Source organism: Aquarana catesbeiana, linkage group LG04 (assembly GCF_042186555.1).
Source record: "Aquarana catesbeiana isolate 2022-GZ linkage group LG04, ASM4218655v1, whole genome shotgun sequence".
Lineage (NCBI taxonomy): Eukaryota > Metazoa > Chordata > Amphibia > Anura > Ranidae > Aquarana > Aquarana catesbeiana.
The window spans coordinates 180,562,309-180,585,508 of record NC_133327.1 but is presented as its reverse complement, the minus strand read 5'-3'; the positions used below and the strand labels follow the sequence as shown (position 1 = coordinate 180,585,508).

General features: G+C 44.2%; 1 protein-coding gene across 2 annotated transcripts in view; it reads right to left on the bottom strand.

Moving 5' to 3' along the window:
* LOC141139646 (guanylate cyclase soluble subunit beta-2-like) overlaps nt 1–23,200 on the bottom strand; it is a 160,317-nt gene that overhangs the window by 106,886 nt on the left and 30,231 nt on the right. For both annotated transcript variants that reach the window (XM_073625964.1, XM_073625963.1), the window contains exons 3-6: nt 21,531–21,625; nt 16,638–16,798; nt 1,475–1,574; nt 954–1,126 (exon numbers count right to left, since the gene is read on the bottom strand). In XM_073625964.1, coding sequence (XP_073482065.1) covers nt 954–1,126; nt 1,475–1,574; nt 16,638–16,798; nt 21,531–21,625 — 529 coding nt within the window. The remainder of the gene's footprint in view (nt 1–953; nt 1,127–1,474; nt 1,575–16,637; nt 16,799–21,530; nt 21,626–23,200) is intronic.

The window sequence follows — 23,200 nt, the reverse complement described above, 5'->3', positions numbered from 1 at the left end:
GTGAGTGCAGGGTTTGAATTTAGCATGAGGTGGAATATTCACTACAGGGGATACCCTGGAAATTGGGCACCTAACAGCACTCAAAATTGCATAGTTTAAAAAAGACTTTTATTTGCACCAAGTCATTTTCATATTTTATATTTTGGCACTTATGTGAAATATATGTTCAGATATACAGTATATTACTAGCATGTTATATGTGTATCGCTAAGGACACCAATTTGGTTTGCATATGTTATAGCAAGTGATGCCTGAGTAGTTATTTAATGGGTTAGCCAATGTCTGCTGTAAAAATTCAGACAAAAAAATTAACACAAAAGTTCACAGATCCTAAAATGTCCTAACAAGTGAAGCCAGAAATTCAAACCTGACTTCTGTCTGATTGTTTAGGCCTTGGATTATTCCTGTGTACAGTATTGTTTGGGCTGTGTTTGTACTCTACTTGTCTGTGATTATCCTGAACCTTGGCCTATTATCTCTGTCATTGTCGTCCGTCATTTCTCTATTTACATATATGTCTGGAACCTGGATTATGTGTGCTTGCTCCTGATCTGGCCATCAGCCTACTGATTCATTTACTGTCTTTGCTCTGATCATTTATCTGAGGAATTGCACTGCTTTAGCATCTGACCTACCTGTTGTCAGCTATTGCCCCGGCAACACAGAGGGCCTACCAAACTCCATATCATGAGGTTTTCTTTTTAGCTAATGGCTATATTTATTACAAATAATATATTGCTTAAATTGTCATAGGTCAGGTGTAAAACCATATATGCACACTTTCCAAAATCACCTATATTATCTAAAAGTTATTTTACAGCAGCTGTGCTACTTTTTCAAAGATACATTTACATATCGGAAAGGCCCAATCGATACCTTTTATACTACCTCTATCCATGCCACAGAACACACTAGAAGCCCAATAAAAATAGTGAGACTTTAAATTGACAAACCTGTTTCTTCGGCTGAGAACTTTGCCTACATTTTGGTGGAACAGTTGACCGCTGAGTGACAAGGAAAACAATGTGTTCTTTTTTCCCAGTTCTCTCTTCTTCATCTGACTGACTAATTATTTCCATAGAAATTTCCGTTTTAAAAAAATCCATTGCTACAGCACCCATGATACCTAGGAGAGATAAAAGCAGGAAATTATTTTTGCCCCACACTTATGGTATCAAAGCCACATCACATTTCCTTGTAGTCCCTTGAGGGCAGATGTTTGCACTTTACACACTTTACATCATGTGCATTTTAGCTCTTGATTTAAGCCAACAAAGAATTTAACTATGCCAATATAATTGTAGGATTTGTGTTAAAGATTACTGTTTGGAGGATGTATCTTAGGAATACAAATTGTATATTCAGATATTGATAATCTGTAACTAGGGGGTGGACTCCAAAGCATTTCTGTAGATACTGTATAATTATGTCACAAAAGGGCACAGAGTGAAAGAATTTAGTCTAAATACCATACCTGGAACAATATGGCATAGGCCTCTTCTGTCTGAATAATAGTGTAAATGCATTGATCCATCATCGGTCATCTCTACCCTAAACGAAGGAGCATTCATGGCCTGCAGGGAAACACACATAAAATAAGTCATATGTACTATGCAATACCAATTTTAGGAATGCTGTAATTATTAATATTATTATTATACTGCATTTAAATTGTCCCAATATTCTGTGCAGCACTTTATAATATAAAGGGAGACAATACAAAACAAGACAAAAAATGGAAAAAGTGGAAGATATGTCCATATTTAGATAAAGCACCTCATCCCAATGATTGTAGAAAAAGGAAACAGGGCAGATGGGGATTATTGCGGTGCCAAAACAACTCAATCAAAAAAAAATTGTTAAAATAATACATTTTATTACAGTATATCAAAAACAGATAACACTTACAAAAAATTCTTATTCAATTTACACATTTAAAAAGGGAGTACATAATATTTACTAATGGCCAGAATAGTGTAGGCCTTATACAATAGTCAGGGAGAGATCAAGGGATTATCACGGTGCCAGACAGTAATTGAAGTACGTATAGTAAAATAGCAATATTTTATTCACAAATGGTTAAAAGAAATGTATAAACATACATATCAGGGGTGTGAACAGTACAAAAAAAATATAGGAATAATAAAAAGCCAACTAAGCAGTAGTTTCACAGAACCCAGCCTCTGGTATGGTGGCAGGTAGGGATGAGCCGAACTCCCCCCAGTTCGGTTCGCACCAGAACCTGCGAACGGGCCGAAAGTTCGCACGAACGTTAGAACCCCATTGACGTCTATGGGACTCGAACGTTCGAAATCAAAAGTGCTCATTTTAAAGGCTAATTTGCATGGTATTGTCCTAAAAAGGGTTTGGGGACCGGGTCCTACCCCAGGGGACATGTATCAATGCAAAAAAAACTTTTAAAAACGGCCGTTTTTTCGGGAGCAGTGATTTTAATGATGCTTAAAGTAAAAAAAAAAAAAGTGAAATATTCCTTTAAATATCGTACCTGAGGGGTGTCTATAGTATGCCTGTAAAGTGACGCGTGTTTCCCGTGTTTAGAACAGTCCCTGCACCAAATGTCATTTTTAAAGGAAAAAATCTCATTTAAAACTGCTTGCGGGTTTAACCACTTCAGCCCCGGAAGGTTTTACCCCCTTCCTGACCAGAGCACTTTTTACAATTCGGCACTGCGTCGCTTTAACTGCTAATTGCGCGGTCATGCAATGCTGTACCCAAACAAAATTTGCGTCCTTTTTTTCCCACAAATAGAGCTTTCTTTTGATAGTATTTGATCACCTCTGCCGTTTTTATTTTTTGCGCTATACACGGAAAAAGACCGAAAATTTTGAAAAAAAATGATATTTTCTACTTTTTGTTCTAAAAAAAATCCAATAAACTCAATTTTAGTCATACATTTAGGCCAAAATGTATTCGGCCACATGTCTTTGGTAAAAAAAATGTCAATAAGTGTATATTTATTGGTTTGCGCAAAAGTTATAGCGTCTACAAACTAGGGTACATTTTCTGGAATTTACACAGCCTTTAATTTATGACTGCCTATGTCGTTTCTTGAGGTGCTAAAATGGCAGGGCAGTACAAAACCCCCACAAATGACCCCATTTTGGAAAGTAGACACCCCAAGGAATTTGCTGAGAGGCATGTTGAGCCCATTGAATATTCATTTTTTTTGTCCCAAGTGATTGAACAATGACAAAAAAAAAAAATTACAAAAAGTTGTCACTAAATGATATATTGCTCACACAGGCCATGGGCATATGTGGAATTGCACCCCAAAATACATTTAGCTGCTTCTCCTGAGTATGGGGATACCACATGTGTGGGACTTTTTGGGAGCCTAGCCGCGTACGGGGCCCCGAAAACCAATCACTGCCTTCAGGATTTCTAAGGGCGTACATTTTTGATTTTACTCCTCACTACCTATCACAGTTTTGAAGGCCATAAAATGCCCAGATGACACAAACCCCCCCAAATGACCCCATTTTGGAAAGTAGACACCCCAAGCTATTTGCTTTGAGGCATGTTGAGTCCATGGAATGTTTTATATTTTGACACAAGTTGCGGGAAAGTGACAAATTTTTTTTTTTTTTTGCACAAAGTTGTCACTAAATGATATATTGCTCACACAGGTCATGGGCATATGTGGAATTGCACCCCAAAATACATTTAGCTGCTTCTCCTGAGTATGGGGATACCACATGTGTGGGACTTTTTGGGAGCCTAGCCGCGTACGGGACCCCGAAAACCAATCACTGCCTTCAGGATTTCTAAGGGCGTACATTTTTGATTTTACTCCTCACTGCCTATCACAGTTTCGGAGGCCATGGAATGCCCAGGTGGCACAAACCCCCCCCCAAATGACCCCATTTTGGAAAGTAGACACCCCAAGCTATTTGCTGAGAGGCATGGTGAGTATTTTGCAGCTCTCATTTGTTTTTGAAAATAAAGAAAGACGAGAAAAAACATTTTTTTTTTTTCTTTTTTCAATTTTCAAAACTTTGTGACAAAAAGTGAGGTCTGCAAAATACTCACTATACCTCTCAGCAAATAGCTTGGGGTGTCTACTTTCCAAAATGGGGTCATTTGGGGGGTTTTTTTGCCACCTGGGCATTCCATGGCCTCCGAAACTGTGATAGGCAGTGAAGAGTGAAATCAAAAATTTACGGCCTTAGAAAGCCTGAAGGCGGTGCTTGGTTTTCGGGGTCCCGTACGCGGCTAGGCTCCCAAAAAGTCTCACACATGTGGTATCCCCATACTCAGGAGAAGCAGCAGAATGTATTTTGGGGTGTAATTTCACATATTCCCATGGCATGTTTGAGCAATATATCATTTAGTGACAACTTTGCGCAAAAAAAAATAAAAAAAATAAAAAATTGTCTCTTTCCCGCAACTTGTGTCACAATATAAATTATTCCATGGACTCAACATGACTCTCAGCAAATAGCTTGGGGTGTCTACTTTCCAAAATGGGGTCATTTGGGGGGGTTTTGAACTGTCCTGGCATTTTATGCACAACATTTAGAAGCTTATGTCACACATCACCCACACTTCTAACCACTTGAAGACAAAGCCCTTTCTGACACTTATTGTTTACATAAAAAAATAATTTTTTTTTGCAAGAAAATTACTTTGAACCCCCAAACATTATATATTTTTTTTAAAGCAAATGCCCTACAGATTAAAATGGTGGGTGTTTCATTTTTTTTTTTCACACAGTATTTGCGCAGCGATTTTTCAAACGCATTTTTTGGGGAAAAAACACACTTTTTTACATTTTAATGCACTAAAACACACTATATTGCCCAAATGTTTGATGAAATAAAAAAGATGATCTTAGGCCGAGTACATGGATACCAAACATGACATGCTTTAAAATTGCGCACAAACGTGCAGTGGCGACAAACTAAATACATTTTTAAAAGCCTTTAAAAGCCTTTACAGGTTACCACTTTAGATTTACAGAGGAGGTCTACTGCTAAACTTACTGCCCTCGATCTGACCTTCGCGGCGATACCTCACATGCATGGTGCAATTGCTGTTTACATTTGACGCCAGACCGACGCTTGCGTTCGCCTTAGCGCGAGAGCAGGGGGGACAGGGGTGCTTTTTTTTTTTTTTTTTTTTTTTTTTTTTTTTCTTTATTATTATTATTTTTTTATCTTATTTTTAAACTGTTCCTTTCATTTTTTTTTTTTTTAATCATTTTTATTGTTATCTCAGGGAATGTAAATATCCCCTATCATAGCAATAGGTAGTGACAGGTACTCTTTTTTGCAAAAATTGGGGTCTATTAGACCCTAGATTTCTCCTCTGCCCTCAAAGCATCTGACCACACCAAGATCGGTGTGATAAAATGCTTTCCCAATTTCCCAATGGCGCTGTTTACATCCGGCGAAATCTAAGTCATAAAATGCTCGTAGCTTCCGGTTTCTTAGGCCATAGAGATGTTTGGAGCCACTCTGGTCTCTGATCAGCTCTATGGTCAGCTGGCTGAATCACCGGCTGCATTTTCAGGTTCCCTGTTGAGACAGGAGAGCCAGAGAAAAACACGGAAGACGTTGGGGGGGGGAGGGGCATTCCCTCCCACTGCTTGTAAAAGCAGTCTAGAGGCTAATTAGCCGCTAGGATTGCTTTTACATGAAAGCCGACCGCTGGCTGAAAAGAATGATACCAAGATGATACCTAAACCTGCAGGCATCATTCTGGTATAACCACTCAAAGTCGTGAATGGTGTACCTGAAGACAAAAAAATGGTTAACAATAAAGCACAGTAAACGGTAAGGTATAAAAAATTGCATATCTGAAAAGCAAACATGATAAAACATAATAACAATAAAACATTGCAGAATAGAATACAGTAAAAAAGAGCAGAACAATAGAGAGAGAATAGAGAGAGAGAGAACAATAAAACGACAACTATTTTTTTTTATTTTATATTTTTGTATGTGTTTTTTTTTTTTTTTTTTTTTACACTTTTTTTTGTAACTAACTTTTATAACTGTAACCGGTTCCAGGTTCGGGTCTCTCAAAATGCGATGGCATCTTGGGAGACCCTGTGAAAGTGTGCCTAGTCTGTGCAATGCTGTACCCTACGCTAATACTCAACTAGTGTATGGTAGCGTTCAAAACATTCACCAATGCAAAGACCAGGATTGTCAGGACAGGAGGGACAATAATAGCGGGTGTCACGCCTATATCCGCGCTTGCTGCAGACACAACATCTTTTTTGGGGGGGTTCGTTGGGTAGGGGTACTCGGGAGGACATAAAGAAAATGCCTCTCATGCAGCCGACTGCATTTGGTTGGGGATGTGAATGGGGGAAGTACGGGCGCTGCAGAAGTGGTGGGTTCCCAATTAGGATTGGCGAATGCAGCAGGAAGGGCATTATGAGCACGACGGGCCTGTGTTTGTCTTTTTGGTGGCAGCGGGACACTACTTGTGCTTGCCACCTCACCAGCTTGAACTGCACTTATGGGACTCGCCACGTCACCAAGTGTTACTGCAGTGCTGGTTTGACTACGACCGGGGTGTACTAGGCCGCTGGTGCTTGCCAGTTCACCAAAACGCTACCAAAAAAACTGTTAGCGATCGCAAGGATCAGGCCTGACTCTGCGAACGCTGCAGTTATGCGTTTAGTGTTTTGTAAGTGTCAGTGATCGATCGATACTGCACTTGGGTGGGCTGGGCTGGGCTGGTCCGGGCGGAGGGGCAAAACGCAGGTGCTAGCAGGTATCTGGGCTGATCCCGCTAACACTGCGTTTGTGGGAACCCTAAACTGCTGGGGACGCTAGTATAGATCTGATCGGATCAGATATTGATCCGATCAGATACTATACCACTAAGGGAGGCGTATGCTGCGTGCGTGGGTGTTAGCGGTACTGGCGCTAACCTGACACTGCTTGGGGCTGGTGCTTGCCAGTTCACCAAAACGCTACCAAAAAAACTGTTAGCGATCGCAGGGATCAGGCCTGACTATGCGAACGCTGCAGTTATGCGTTTAGTGTTTTGTAAGTGACAGTGATCGATCGATACTGCACTTGGGTGGGCCGGGCGGAGGGGCAAAACGCAGGTGCTAGCGGGTATCTGGGCTGATCCCGCTAACACTGCGTTTTTGGGAACCCTAAACTGCTGGGGACACTAGTATAGATCTGATCGGATCAGATATTGATCCGATCAGATACTATACCACTAAGGGAGGCGTATGCTGCGTGCGTGGGTGTTAGCGGTACTGGCGCTAATCTGACGCTGCCTGGGGCGACGCATATCACCGCCGGGCGATCAGGGGGCTAAACTTTTATTCGGTAATAAACGGCGGGTGCCCTGACACTATAAAAAATAAACGAACTAACCAGCGTCACTCGTAACAGTTATACGGTGATCAGTGGTGAAAGGGTTAACTAGGGGGCAATCAAGGGGTTAAAACATTTATTAGGTAGTATATGGGGTCCCTGTCGCTATAAAACGCTGACGGCAAACCTAAATATTTACCTCACTAACTAGCGTCACCAGCGACACTAATACAGCGATCAGAAAAATGATCGCTTAGTGACACTGGTGACAGGGGGTGATCAAGGGGTTAAAACTTTATTAGGGGGGGTTAGGGGGGTATCCTAGACCTAATGGGGGGTAACACTCACTGCCCTAACACTGTAACTGTCACAAACTGACACTATGCAGTAATCAGAAAAAAAAAAAAAAAAAAATACTGTTAATGTCAGTTTGTGACAGGGGGGGGGGGGTGATTGGGGGGGGATCGGGGGGCGATCGGGGGGGGATCGGGGGTGTAAGGTATGCCTGGCATGTTCTACTGTGTGTGTTTGTGTTGTGTGCACTTACATGTCTTCTCTCCTCGGCGCTGGACGGAAACTGCCAGACCGAGGAGAGATGACATCACATCCTCTGCCTGTGTGAAACTACACACAGGCAGAGGAGGATTCCCATTGGCTGGGAGCGATCGCGAGGGGGGGGCCACGATCGGATGGTCTCCCCCTCGCCTCCCGACGCTCCCAGTCAGATGCCGACCGCCGCTGGCACCGGGGGGGGGGGTCCGATCGGACCCCCCGCCCGCGGGAGGCAGATCACGTATATATACGTGATTCTGCCTGCCCGTGCCATTCTGCCGACGTATATCTACGTTAGGCGGTCGGCAAGTGGTTAATGTAATGTCGGGTCCTGGCAATATGGATGAAAATCAGTGAGACAAACGGCATGGGTACCCCCCAGTCCATTACCAGGCCCTTTGGGTCTTGTATGGATATTAAGGGGAACCCCGCACCCAAATTAAAATAAGGAAAGGTGTGGGGCCACCAGGCCCTGTATACTCTGAACAGCAGTATACAGGCTGTAGGTTTGTTGTTAAGTAGAATCTCTTTGTAATTTTAAACGGGTACATTTTTAACGTGTTTAGCTCCAGCCAAAAAATCTTTTTTAAGCTTTTTGGAAAACATAGGGAAGGGTTATCACCCCTGTGACATTTGTTTTGCTGTCTTTCCTCCTCTTCAGAAGATTTCACCTCACTTTTTGTCCCAATGGATTGGAAAGCATCAGTGGAAAGGAGAAATGTTTTTCCTATATTAACTCTTACAGGAGAGAATTTCCCTTCCTAGGGGTAGATTTCACTTCCTGTTGTCTCCTTCCGTTTGCAAGTAGGAGTCGTTTGTAAGTTAGTTGTTTGAAAGTAGGGTCCTGCCCTATATACTCAGCAGAAATTTGGGCCTTAGGTGTTGCTGTGGCCACAACACTGTAAGCCCTCACAGGGCTCTGCTGTGAAATATTAGATCAAGAATTGTAATTACATGCCCCTGTTGAACAGGAGCTGAAAAATTGGGCCTTAGGCACTGGTGCTGGTGCCACAACACTGCAACCCCTCACAGACACTCTAGTTGGAATGCAGGAACGAGCCCTGCTGCAAAGTATTACATCAAAAATCGTAATTACACGCCCCTGTTAAACAGGGGCTGAAAAATTGTGCCTTAGGCACTGGTGGTGGCACCCAGAACCAAAAATGTTCTTACAAGCTATCAGCGTGATGATTGAGGAGGAAGAGGATAATTACTCAGGGATAGTCACTCAGCATCAGCATAGGCAGTCTTTGAAGGGATCTGAGATCTCAAAAAAAATTATTCGGTTACATCAGCATCAGGTGCTTGGTAGCTGGTGGTGATCCAAGACTCATTCATTTTTATGAAGGTCAGTCGATCGACCGAGTCAGTGGACAGACGCACCCTGTGATCGGTTACCACGCCTCCAGCAGCACTGAATGTGCGTTCCGAAAGAACGCTGGATGCAGGACAGGCCAGTAGCTCAATTGCATACTGTGCAAGCTCTGGCCAGTGATCCATCCTCAAGACCCAGTAACCCAGAGGATTTTCGGTGGGAAAGGTGTCCAAGTCTGATCTTGCCCCTAGGTATTCCTGCACCATGTAAAACAGACGCTGGCGATGGTTGCTGGAACCGATCATACCTTGGGGCTGCGGACCAAAAAATTGTCTGAACGCATCGGTCAGACGGCCACCTTCTCCACCGCTCCTTCTTTGACTGACCGAAGCCTCAGCAACACGTTGTCCAGAAACAGGAGTTTGTAACCTCCCAGTCTCTGGGAACGCGTTGCACAGACCTTTCTGCAAGGCCTCCCGAAGATGTTTCATCCTCTGCTCCCTCTGCGATGGCAAGATAAGGTCCGCAACCTTACCCTTGTAACGTGGATCAAGGAGGGTTGCCAGCCAGTATTGGTCCTTCTCCTTGATACCACGAATACGAGGATCCTTACGCAGGCTTTGCAGGATCAGGGAGGCCATGCAGCGTAGGTTTGCTGAGGCATTCGGTCCGGAGTCCTCTGGGTCACTAAGGACGACATGGTCCGCAGCCACCTCCTCCCAGCCACGTACAAGTCCATGTGTTTCTTGGGACTGATCCCTTAAAGACTGCTGCTGATGCTGAGTGCCAGGCTCCACCTCCATACTGACACAATCTTCCTCCTCCTCCTCTACCTCCTCGTCCTCTTCCTGTGTGATCGGCGGGCACGCAGGAACACTGTCTGGATAAAGGGGGCCTTGAGAGCTAAGGAAGTCCTCCTCTTCCTGCCTCTGTTCTGCCTCAAGTGCCCTGTCCATTATTCCACGCAGCGTGTGCTCCAACAGGTGGACAAGGGGGACAGTGTCACTGATGCATGCACTGTCACTGCTCACCATCCTCGTGGCCTCCTCAAATGGTGACAGGACAGTGCATGCATCCCTGATCATGGCCCACTGGCGTGGGGAAAAAAAACCAAGCTCCCCTGACCCTGTCCTGGTGCCATAGTCGCACAGGTACTCATTGATGGCCCTCTGCTGCATGTGCAGCCGCTGCAGCATGGCCAACGTTGAGTTCCACCTGGTGGGCATGTCACAGATTAGGCGGTTCTTGGGCAGGTTAAACTCCTTTTGGAGGTCCGTCAGCCGAGCACTGGCATTATATGACCGGCGGAAATGCACACAGACTTTCCTGGCCTGCCTCAGGACATCCTGTAAGCCCGGGTACCTGCCCAAGAACCGCTGCACCACCAAGTTAAGGACGTGAGCCAAACAGGGCACATGGGTCATTTGTCCCTGTCGGAGGGCAGAGAGGAGGTTGGTGCCATTGTCGCAAACCACCATTCCTGCCTTAAGTTGGCGTGGCGTCAACCACCTCTGAACCTGCCCCTGCAGAGCTGACAGAACCTCTGCCCCAGTGTGGCTCCTGTCCCCCAAGCACACCAGCTCAAGCACTGCATGGCATCTTTTGGCCTGCGTACTTGCGTAGCCCCTTGAACGACTACGGAGCACCGCTGGTTCCGAGGAAGAGGCCATGGAGGAAGAAGAAGAGGAGGGGGTGGAGGAGAGAGGTGTGTCACAATCATTAGCATTTTGGAGGCGTGGTGGCGGAACAACCTCCAACACTACTGCACCTTGTCCTGCATCCTTCCCAGCTGCCAGCAGAGTCACCCAATGCGCCGTGAAACTTAGGTAACGTCCCTGTCCATGCCTGCTGGACCATGAGTCAGCGGTAATATGCACCTTACCGCTGACCGCCCTGTCCAGCGAGGCATGGACATTGCCTTCCACATGCTGGTAGAGAGCCGGAATTGCCTTCCGTGAGAAAAAGTGGCGTTTGGGTACCTGCCACTGAGGAACCGCACATTCCACAAACTCACGGAAGGGGGCAGAGTCTACCAACTGAAAAGGCAGCAGTTGAAGTGCTAGCAATTTTGCCAAGCTAGCATTCAACCGTTGGGCATGTGGATGGCTGGGAGCAAACTTCTTTCGGCGGTGCAGCAGCTGGGGCAGGGAAATTTACCTGGTACAATCTGACGTCGGTGTACCAAAATCAGATTGCCCACAAGTACGTGGCTGTGACACACCTAATTCTACACCTTCATTCCTCTCAGTGCAGGTCTCAGAGAGGACTGAAGGTCTAGTGGGGTTGGAAATCTCAGCTGATGAGGAGCAAGCAGAGGTCCTCTTTGTTCTTTGGTGTGGGTCTTTTAGATACGCTTGCCAACGAACTGCATGGCAGGTCAACATATGTCTGGTCAAGCATGTGGTACCCAAGCGGGAGATGTTTTGGCCACGCGAGATACGCTTGAGACATATGTTGCAAATAGCAGCGGTGCGATCTGATGCACTCGTCTCAAAAAAGGCCCACACCAAAGAACTTTTTGAATAACGCGCAGAGACTGCAGCGCCCTGCACATGTGGAGCTTTGGGGTGTGATGCAGTCAATGTGCTGCCCTTAGGCTGGCCCCTGGAGGGCATCCTGCCTCGTTGGTGATGTGCCGCCGCCTCCTCCTCCTCCTCCTCTCTCCTATCAGGCACCCACGTTGAGTCAGTGACCTCATCATCCCCTCCCTCCTCATCACTGGAGCAAACCTGGCAGTATGCTGCAGCAGGGGGAGCATGACTGCCAGATTGCTGTCCTTCTTGGGCACCCCCTCTGTCCGTGCTCGTGTTACTGCCTTCATCGAGCTCAGTATCATCATCAGAGCCTTCCAAACGCTGGGCATCCTCCTGGAGCATGTACCCAACACTGTGGTCAAACAGTTCGAGGGACTCCTCAGGAGGACATGGTGGGGCTAGGGAAGGAGTCACTGATGACATTGAGCCAAGGGAAGAGGCCGCTGCTTTGCCAGACAAAGTACCCTGGGCATGGGTGAGAGAGGATGAGGAGGATGAGGACGGCTTGGTCATCCACTCGACCAAGTCTTCCGCATGTTGCGGCTCAACATGGCCAGCTGCCGAAAAAAAGGGCAAGCGTGTCCCATGGCCACGTGCTGATGAGGATGCACCGTCTCCACGACCAGCACTAGACACAGAGCCTGCTTGCCCTCTCTTATTGGCTTGTGACTGTCTGCCTCTCCTTCTTGGCCTTCCAGACATACTAATGGCCTGTAGCTGCACTAAGCTGGGATATATATATATATATATATATATATATATATATATGTACTGATACTGCAGCTAGCAAAATCAACTGCCTGCCTGTAGTATGAGAACACCACCAACCTTCTACAGGTAGCTTTAGCTGAACACTGTGAGGTGGACGCACCCCACTAACTTGTAGGTTTAGCTGAACACTGTGAGCAGGGCGCACCCCACTAACTTGTAGGTTTAGCAGAACACTGTGAGCAGGACGCACTGCACTAACTGTAAATAGTCTAGCTGCCTGACTGTGGTACTAATAGGATCAAAAGAACACCAGCAATTTTCTTTAAAATACTGTAACAAGACAAGCCTGCCTGTCAGTAAGAAGATAACAGGAACGGATCTAGCTGAACACTGTGAGCAGGACGCACCCCACTAGCTTGTAGGTTTAGCTGAACACTGTGAGGTGGACGCACCCCACTAACTTGTAGGTTTAGCTGAACACTGTGAGCAGGACGCACCCCACTAACTTGTAGGTTTAGCAGAACACTGTGAGCAGGACGCACTGCACTAACTGTAAATAGTCTAGCTGCCTGACTGTGGTACTAATAGGATCAAAAGAACACCAGCAATTTTCTTCAGGTAGCTGTATTTACTGTAACAAGACAAGCCTGCCTGTCAGTAAGAAGATAACAGGAATGGATCTAGCTGAACATTGTGAGCAGGACGCACCCCACTAGCTTGTAGGTTTAGCTGAACACTGTGAGGTGGACGCACCCCACTAACTTGTAGGTTTAGCTGAACACTGTGAGCAGGACGCACCCCACTAACTTGTAGGTTTAGCAGAACACTGTGAGCAGGACGCACTGCACTAACTGTAAATAGTCTAGCTGCCTGACTGTGGTACTAATAGGATCAAAAGAACACCAGCAATTTTCTTCAGGTAGCTGTATTTACTGTAACAAGACAAGCCTGCCTGTCAGTAAGAAGATAACAGAAACGGATCTAGCTGAACACTGTGAGCAGGACACACCCCACTAGCTTGTAGGTTTAGCTGAACACTGTGAGGTGGACGCACCCCACTAACTTGTAGGTTTAGCTGAACACTGTGAGCAGGACGCACCCCACTAACTTGTAGGTTTAGCAGAACACTGTGAGCAGGACGCACTGCACTAACTGTAAATAGTCTAGCTGCCTGACTGTGGTACTAATAGGATCAAAAGAACACCAGCAATTTTCTTCAGGTAGCTGTATTTACTGTAACAAGACAAGCCTGCCTGTCAGTAAGAAGATAACAGAAACGGATCTAGCTGAACACTGTGAGCAGGACGCACCCCACTAGCTTGTAGGTTTAGCTGAACACTGTGAGGTGGACGCACCCCACTAACTTGTAGGTTTAGCTGAACACTGTGAGCAGGACGCACCCCACTAACTTGTAGGTTTAGCAGAACACTGTGAGCAGGACGCACTGCACTAACTGTAAATAGTCTAGCTGCCTGACTGTGGTACTAATAGGATCAAAAGAACACCAGCAATTTTCTTCAGGTAGCTGTATTTACTGTAACAAGACAAGCCTGCCTGTTAGTAAGAAGATAACAGAAACGGATCTAGCTGAACACTGTGAGCAGGACGCACCCCACTAGCTTGTAGGTTTAGCTGAACACTGTGAGGTGGACGCACCCCACTAACTTGTAGGTTTAGCTGAACACTGTGAGCAGGACGCACCCCACTTACTTGTAGGTTTAGCAGAACACTGTGGGCAGGACGCACTGCACTAACTGTAAATAGTCTAGCTGCCTGACTGTGGTACTAATAGGATCAAAAGAACACCAGTAATTTTCTTTAAAATACTGTAACAAGACAAGCCTGCCTGTCAGTAAGAAGATAACAGGAACGGATCTAGCTGAACACTGTGAGCAGGACGCACTGCACTAAATGTAAATAGTCTAGCTGCCTGACTGTGGTACTAATAGGATCAAAAGAACACCAGTAATTTTCTTCAAAATACTGTAACAAGACAAGCCTGCCTGTCAGTAGGAATATAACAGGAACGGATCTAGCTGAACACTGTGAGCAGGACGCACTGCACTAAATGTAAATAGTCTAGAAGATAACAGGAACGGATCTAGCTAAACTGAATACAGTGTATATATATATATATATATGCAACACCTGGGATGCATATATATACACAATACACTTTAAGTGCAGCTAACTGACTGACTGTCCTGCCTAATCTAGCTAACTCAAATGAAATGACACTGTCTCTCTCTCTCTCTAAGCACACCGGAACACACTGCACAGGGCCGCCGTGCAGGCGGCCTTATATAGTGTGGGGCGTGTACTAAATCCCCTGAGCCATAATTGGCCAAAGCCTCTTCGGCTTTGGCCAATTATGGCTCTCTGTTAAGGCGGCGCTGTGATTGGCCAAGCATGCGGGTCATAGTGCATACTTGGCCAATCATCAGCAAGCAATGCACTGCAATGCCGCAGTGAATTATGGGCCGTGACGCGCCACACGAATTTGGCGCGAACGGCCCATATCGTTCGCAATTCGGCGAACGATCGAACAGCCGATGTTCGAGTCGAACATGGGTTCGACTCGAACACGAAGCTCATCCCTAGTGGCAGGTCCTGTAAACAGGTATTTGAAGTCCTACATGTTTTGCCTAAAATAGCTTCCTCAGGGACAGTTGGTTATACCTGTATTATTATCTTGAAATTCTATAACAAAAAAATGACAATCAGACAAGAAATAACAGTATAGTGACACCAACTATTATTACAGATTTGCATGATGATGATGAAAGGTTAAGTGGTCGTCAGATATAGCCACCGATCGTCCCACATAGTAGTTGCTGGGGCATGGGCCTGGCCAACCAACAACACCCAAATACCAACCCCTCCACCCAGCAAAAGGCCTAAACTATTCTGGCCATTAGTAAATATTATGTGTCCCCTTTTTAAATGTGTAAATTGAATAGGATTTTTTGTATGTAGTATCTGTTTTTGATATACTGTAATAAAATGTATTATTTTAACAATTTTTTAAAACAAGACAAAATGGTTAGGATGCTGCTCATGAGAGCTTACAATCTCAAAGGGTGGGGCAAGGGATACAAAAGGGTATAAACTGTAAGGGGATGGGCTAATGGAAAAAAGTTGTTAGACTGAGGCTGGATAGGCTTCACTAAAAAGAGGAGTTTTCATGGACCACCTAAGGGCAGTCACACTAGGAGATAGCCAGACAGAATGAGGTTTGATAAATTATGTTACGTAAAATTAGGGATAGTCCCCAGTTAGGTATACTCAAATCAGGAGAATAGCTGGTTTGTTAGATTTTGATTCTCCTGAATATTTTCAGCATTATTTGTTTAACGTAGAAACCTAGGCAATCATAATTTATGAATTGCATGGTTCTATGCAAATAGAATAGATCTTCATTTATATGTTCAAGAGGATGAAAAAACATTTGCAATTTGTAACTTTACCTGACTTTCATTTCTATATTCAATAAGACAAGAAAACATTTGCAATTTCTAGATTCACCCGACTTTCATTTCTAAGTTCAAGAGGCTGAAAAAACATTTGCAGTTTGTGGATTCACCTGACTTTCATTTTTAAGTTCAAGAGGATGAAAAAATATTTGCAATTTGTAGATTCACCTGACTTTCATTCATAAGTTGAAGACTAACCTCCAATGGAATTTGCTCATCATTAATTAGCAGCAGGGAAATATTGTAAACCATCAAGAAATACAGTAAATTACATCAACCCATATGTGTCTTCGAGTGAAGGGCAATCAATTTGTGATGACAGGAACATGACAAAAAAGAATATGTCACCTTTAAGAGATGATACTGGATAGGAGATGGGGCCCAAGTATAGGGATGAGGTAGTAGAGGGGACAGATCATTACAGTACTGGTGAATATAATGAGGTTCTTTTCATGCAAGTAATTACTGGCGGACTCCCTCATGAGCATACTTTCAATTTATTAAATAAATTGCCTTGAAAGCAAAATATTATTACAATATTAAAATACACATACTGTGCAACAGATAATATTTATATCCACACATACGTACATACAGTATATTTGTCTGATTTTATCGTGAGAGAAAAAAACAATGAAAACAAGGCTATACAATATATATAAAAGGACCTATGGAATTGTGACTTTGACCTTGCACTTTGTTCATTGCTATCTTTGGCTTGTATCAGAAGTTGATAATATCTCACCTGGTAGGAGAGTGATAGATAGCTGTGTAAGGCGTCCAGGTTAGCAATAAATTCATACAGATTTCCACCCAGAGTTCTCAGCATGTGATCATATCCTGATCTTTTGCAGAACTCAAAGAAATACTCTCCAAACTGTTGCAGTACAGCCTCCGGAGAAACATCTAGGGAACAATAGTAAATTGTGCGTCAGCATGCAGTACTGATTATGCAGATTTGAACACGAGCTTAGGAGTTGTTCATACTACAGGAAAGTATGTACAGGTAAATACTTATTGCTGATAATTTCATATAGTATTTATTAAGACTGAGCATTCCTATTTGATATTTTTTATGCATTAGTGTAAATACAGTCAGCTCATGCATTACCCCTCCCAACCTACCTAAAATACTATCATTATTGAACAAGTCCACAAAAGGAAGCATGTCACGGTACAGTGAGAATCACTGTGGTATAAGTGGGCACTAAAATATTCACATATAATCAGCTGGTTCTAAGCTATTATTAGTATATAGCCAAGAGGCCCCCTAAACTGACAGTGATACTGCACACTGTCATTTTTTTTTTTTTCAGAAAGGCAGTTACAAAAATCTTACTGTTCATCCATATGCATTCAAGGGCGGACTGGTATAAGAAAGCAGCCAAGACATATCAGCCCAGATGGCTGGCTCATTGTTCAGTGCTACAGCTTGACAAATTTGGCAAACAGTCTTTGCACTTAGAAGGTTCAAGCTAAGCAACAAACAAGAAAAAAAAAAAAAGATGCAGTGTAGATCACAATGTGTACGTGACATGGTGCCTTGCTTCAGCCTTTCTGAGCGCAAGGCACCCAATTGCTGTAGCCTATAATAAATTATTGGAAATCCATACCAACCAATAATATTAAATGCCCAACGGAATCTTCATGGCTTTTTATCTCTTTGTGGCCCTGTACCATGGATGGTATGATCCGGGACTGATCTGAGCTTGAAAATGCTTTAGAACACCTTTTCCTCTCAATGAAATGCTGTTTCCTGCTTCTCTGTAGTACTCTGTACTGACATTGCTGAGTAACAGCTACACTGGTGGTGTATCTATGGAAAATAGTGCCTATGGTAAGAGCTGAAGTTGCAAACATCTCACACCAATATTTTAAATAACTTTACCATAATATCAATTCATATCCATAACATAAGAATGTTTGATTCACTAACCTAGCGCACTGTATGTGCAGTCTAATCCAACTCTGTACTGTGTGACAGTGCAGTCATCCAGACTCTGGACGGTTGTCTTAGCAATGCTCACACTTCATTGTTGTGAGTGTCATATCCTTGTTCTCCCATGTCTTTGTAGTCTCCAAGAATTGGTGAACTTTCACACCTGAAGTCCACTACACATAAGGAGCCCTTTCACAACAAAGTCCCCCCCCTTTACATCAGAAGGTCCCTTGACATCAGTGTCCTCCAAAGCCCCCTACACCAGAGTTCTTAGAGTTTCTCTTACATCAGAAATAAGATATGTCTGTGCTCAATTCCAAATAATTTACACACTGTACAGATAATCCATCAGGTGCTGAAGGGATGTGACCCCATGAATACCAACAAATCTGAATGAACTCTCTGCACACTGCTATATACCCCAATGATGGATATATATGGACACAAAAATCACCTGGTTAAGCAAGAACCAGTTGAGATTCAGTCAGTGTGTACAGCTGTCTGTCCAACAGAATCCAACCAGATTTTGTCGAAGGGATATGCTGGAAAACCAGCCAATGTTTGCGAGCGCTGATCAGATACGGGGAGGGGGAGCAGTCCCCCTGTTAGAGTACAAATGCACAGAGAGGGAGATCGCTGCACCAACATGGCCTGCATTGGTATGGAGATCTGTCAGGTTTTTTTTTTTTCATTTTATTCAGCCCAATGGGTCAAAAAAAAAAAAAAAAAACTAGCAGTGTGTACCAGGCTTTACACATTTCTAGGATTTTGGATTTTTGGATTTTTAGTTCTCCTAAACTGGCCAACTGCATCAAAATAATCGCGTCCTGGCCAGAAACTACTCTACTCTGCAAAATGTAAATTACTTACTTGCCTATAGCATGCAATAATGAACAGATAACATATACTGTACGTTCTCAAATCCAAATAGCTTGACATATCCCATCAAGTGCTTAAGGGGGGGTGACCACATGCATACCAAAAAATCTGATAAAAACCTTCTGCACACTACTAATACACCTTTAGACCTTTAGACCTGTTGTAAAGGGTGTACCACCTTCACAACAGTGTCCTCAGAGCTCCCGCACACTAGTGTCCTCAGAGTCCTTTCACATAACTGTACTCAGAGCCTCCTCACACCCGTGTCCTCAGAGCCTCCTCACACTCATGTCCTCAGAGCCCCCTCACACCAGAGTCCTCAGAGCCTCCTCACACCCATGTTCTCAGAGCCCCCTCACACCAGAGTCCTCAAAGTCCACTCATTTCACATCAGTCCTTTCACATCAGTATACTCAGAGTCCCCTTAGAGCCTCCTTTACATCAGAGTCCTCAGAGCTCCCCCAAATGGAAATCCTCAGAGACCCCCACATCAGTGTCCTCACAGAATCCACACCCTGGAGTCCTCAGAAACCCTTCACATCAGTGTGCTCAGAGCCCCCCACAACAGTGTCCTCAGAGCTTTCTCACACCAGAGTCCCCAGAGCCACCTCACATCAGGGTCTCCAGTGCCCCTTCAATTCACTGTCCTTAGAGTCCCCCAGGTCAGTTTCCTTAGAGCCTACCTTACATCAGAGTCCTTAGAGCTCCCCCAAACCAAAGCCTCAGAGCCCCCCCACATCCATGTCCTCAGAGCCCCCTCACATCAATGCTACCCCCCCAACATAGCAGTGTCCCTGGAGTTCCTCAAATCAGTGCCCTCAGAGCCTTCCAACACACCAATGTGTGCATGGGGTGCAGCGTGGTGCGGAGTCAATAATTCACACATGCAGGGGCAGCAAACTTGTATTGAAAAAATGCAGCAACAGTTCACAACAAATCCAGTGGGAAAGCCACCCATCCGGGCACACTCACAATTCAGTAGTGTGAAAAGAGTAGATTCCAGCCAGAATGGCAGTGTCTGTTGAGAGGGGACTGAATGTGGTCTGGCCCTCTGGTACCCCAATCAGGAGAATGTGGAGAAGAGATGATTCCCTGCTCTTACCCTCCTCATCAGGAACCTTTCCCTAGCACTATTACTGTCCCTCACAGGCAGGGTTCCTGTCCCTACTCTCTGTCCACTCGCCAAATCGCACCAAAACCCGGGAGCCAGGGCCTTAATAGGCTCTGCCTGACCCAAGATAGCTGCTTGAGTCACGTGGGGTGGCAGCATCCAATAGGATAACTTCCCCAGTGATCCAGGAAACCAGAGGAACCTTGTTTCCTCCAACTTACTCTCCAGCAACAGGGCTGCTGCAGGAAGAGCACCACCTGCAGTGGAGAAGGTAGACTGCACCTGCCTACAAATAAAATAAGGGTGCTTTGACTTGCAGTGGCCCCAGGGCACGTGCCATACCCTGGCCTCTGAGCTACACACCTCAGTACAAGTGACTTTACACAAACTTGTATTGTAGAGAAGGGTAGGGGCTATATCAAACCAGACCTGCTACCGAGAACTGATTACAGATGATTGCAGGGGTTCTAACTGTTGTTTATTGGATTCTGCATTCTTAACTAGACATATGCAGAACTCCTATAATGGGAAATTGGAGGTAACACTAAGAAAGGGGAGGTTGCTGGTACCATGTATATGATAGTGCATATCTAATTCCTCTGATTTCAGATGGGCATTAAAGGAACACAAGCCTATCCAGCAAATGCCTGTTTAGCCAAGTTGTTTAAAATGTCTTGTGTTTATAAAGCTGGGGAATATATAGGTTCAGATTAATGAACTGCCTTTTGCTCAGTGATGGTCATTGACAGTTAAAGCCAGAGTTCACCTTTTCCAGAAATAGCCCATGCAGTTAATAGGCGTCAGTAGATTTAAAAAAAGCTGTGCAGCTTTGTAAAAAGTTGATTCATTTTATTGTCATATATTTGTAAAATATGTATTATTTTTTTTTTATCATACCTGTAGGCCAATTGGACCACCAGAAGCCTGGATGACAAACCTTCAATTAGCAATCACCACATCCTGCCTTGTTGCTAGGATGCAACAAGGCAGGAATTGGGAAGTGCTAACTGGGAGTTATTTGGGCCAGGCTTCTGGTGGTCCAATTGGCCTACAGGTATGATAAAAATAAAATAGACTAACACTGTACAAAGCTACATTGTTTTTTTTTTAATCTAATGGGGCCACTTGACTGCATAGACTATTTTGTGCAAAGGGTGAACTTAGCCTTTAAAAAGAGAGATCACCTGTAAAGAGATGTTTGTTAATGTCTGTTAATGTCCTAGTATTTTACCTAGTTTAGACATTAAAATGCATAGGAAGGTAGACAGGTAATAGCACTCTCTGCAAGACACCCCAATTCATACAGGTCCGAATTCAGCCAAAAATTTGGGCTGAAATAGGACCTGAAACGGTGAACCAGGACGCACTGGACCCCTGCTGGGAACCGCATGCAGCGATGGTGTGAACCCAGCCTTAAAATTACATTGCTAACACATTTACATTTCCTTCCATTCTTCTAGATATATTAGAAAAAAAATGAATACAGCAGTGTTTTGGCACACTCATGTTCCCTGATTAAGTGTATATTTATTCTTACTGTGTATGTACATGATTGAAATATTGTCAAAGCAGATAATCATATGCTTCCCTGAGGTACATATTAATCAAGGCATCCCTTTCATGCAATGTCATTCCGCCAGACTGTTTAACTATTACCTTCATTTAATAGAAAATGGTGTGAATAAATTGTGTTTTGTATATACACTTACCCAGGATCTGGCAGGCTTTTTCCACCAACTGCAATGTTATCTCGTCCTTGTAAACCTCGTACGTCATGAAGGTGTCCTGAACTCCAGTTTTTATTCTGTGTAAGGGACACACATAAATCCTGTCAGTAAACAGCCTTAGTATCAGCTCCATAATGTGAACCTCCAGCCGTGCTACAGCTATATTGCACAGTTTGCTGATAATTAAGCCAATTTTTCATATGTACAGATACATTGCTGTCTTCATTTCCTGATAAGCCAGAGGAGATCACTGGTTACCCAATAAGCTAGGTAAATTTCACTTCATCCTTCTGTCCACACTCCTGTGGTACATATTACCTCACAAGGTAATATGTGAGTCGTGTCTTCCTTGTATGCCACATAAATGCAAACCTTGCATACCTCCTTTTTTCAAGGGCTTAAAAACTGGAGAAATACTGTAGGTAAATACACACTGCATATACAGTATCTCACAAAAGTGAGTACACCCCTCACATTTTTGTAAATATTTTATTATATCTTTTCATGTGACAACACTGTCGAATATACACTTTGCTACAATGTAAAGTAGTGAGTGTTCAGCTTGTATAACAGTGTAAATTTGCTGTCTCCTCAAAATAACTCAACACACAGCCATTAATGTATAAACCTCTGGCAACAAAAGTGAGTACACCCCTAAGTGAAAATGTCAAAATTGGGCCCATTTAGCCATTTTCCCTCCCTGGTATCATGTGACTCGTTAGTGTTACAAGGTCTCAGGTGTGAATGGGGAGCAGGTGTGTTTAAATTTGGTGTTATCGCTCTCACTCTCTCATACTGGTCACTGGAAGTTCAACATGGCACCCCACGGCAAAGAACTCTCTGAGAATCTGAAAAAAAGAATTGTTGCTCTGCATAAAGATGGCCCAGGCTATAAGAAGATTGCCAAGACCCTGAAACTGAGCTGTAGCATGGTGGCCAAGACCATACAGCGTTTAACAGGACAGGTTCCACTCAGAACAGGCCTCGCCATGGTCGACCAAAGGAGTTGAGTGCACATGCTCAGCGTCATATCCAGAGGTTGTCTTTGAGAAATAGACGTATGAGTGCTGCCAGCATTGCTGCAGAGGTTGAAGGGGTGGGGGGTCAGCCTGTCAGTGCTCAGACCATATGCCGCACACTGCATCAAATTGGTCTGCATGGTTGTTGTCCCAGAAGGAAGCCCCTTCTAAAGATGATGCACAAGAAAGCCCGCAAAAACTGTTTGCTGAAGACAAGCAGACTAAGTACATGGATTACTGGAACCATGTCCTGTGGTCTGATGAGACCAAGATAAACTTTTCAGATGGTGTCAAGCGTGTGAGGCGGCAACCAGGTGAGGAGTACAAAGACAAGTGTGTTCTGCCTACAGTCAAGCATGGTGATGGGAGTGTCATGGTCGGGGGCTGCATGAGTGCTGCCAGCACTGGGGACTACAGTTGATTGAGGGAACCATGAATGCATGTACTGTGTTGTGGACTTTTTTTAAGATGTATTTAATATGTATTGTCACAGTGTCTCCAAGTGTGGGTTCTCCTGCAGCCCGCTCTAAAGAGAGGACTGGGGCAGACTGAAGTCAGTTAAGACCCGTTTGGTAGTGGAAAGCTTCCTGAAGTTGCAGAGAAGTGTTTGCAGAGTGGGGATATGCCCACCAG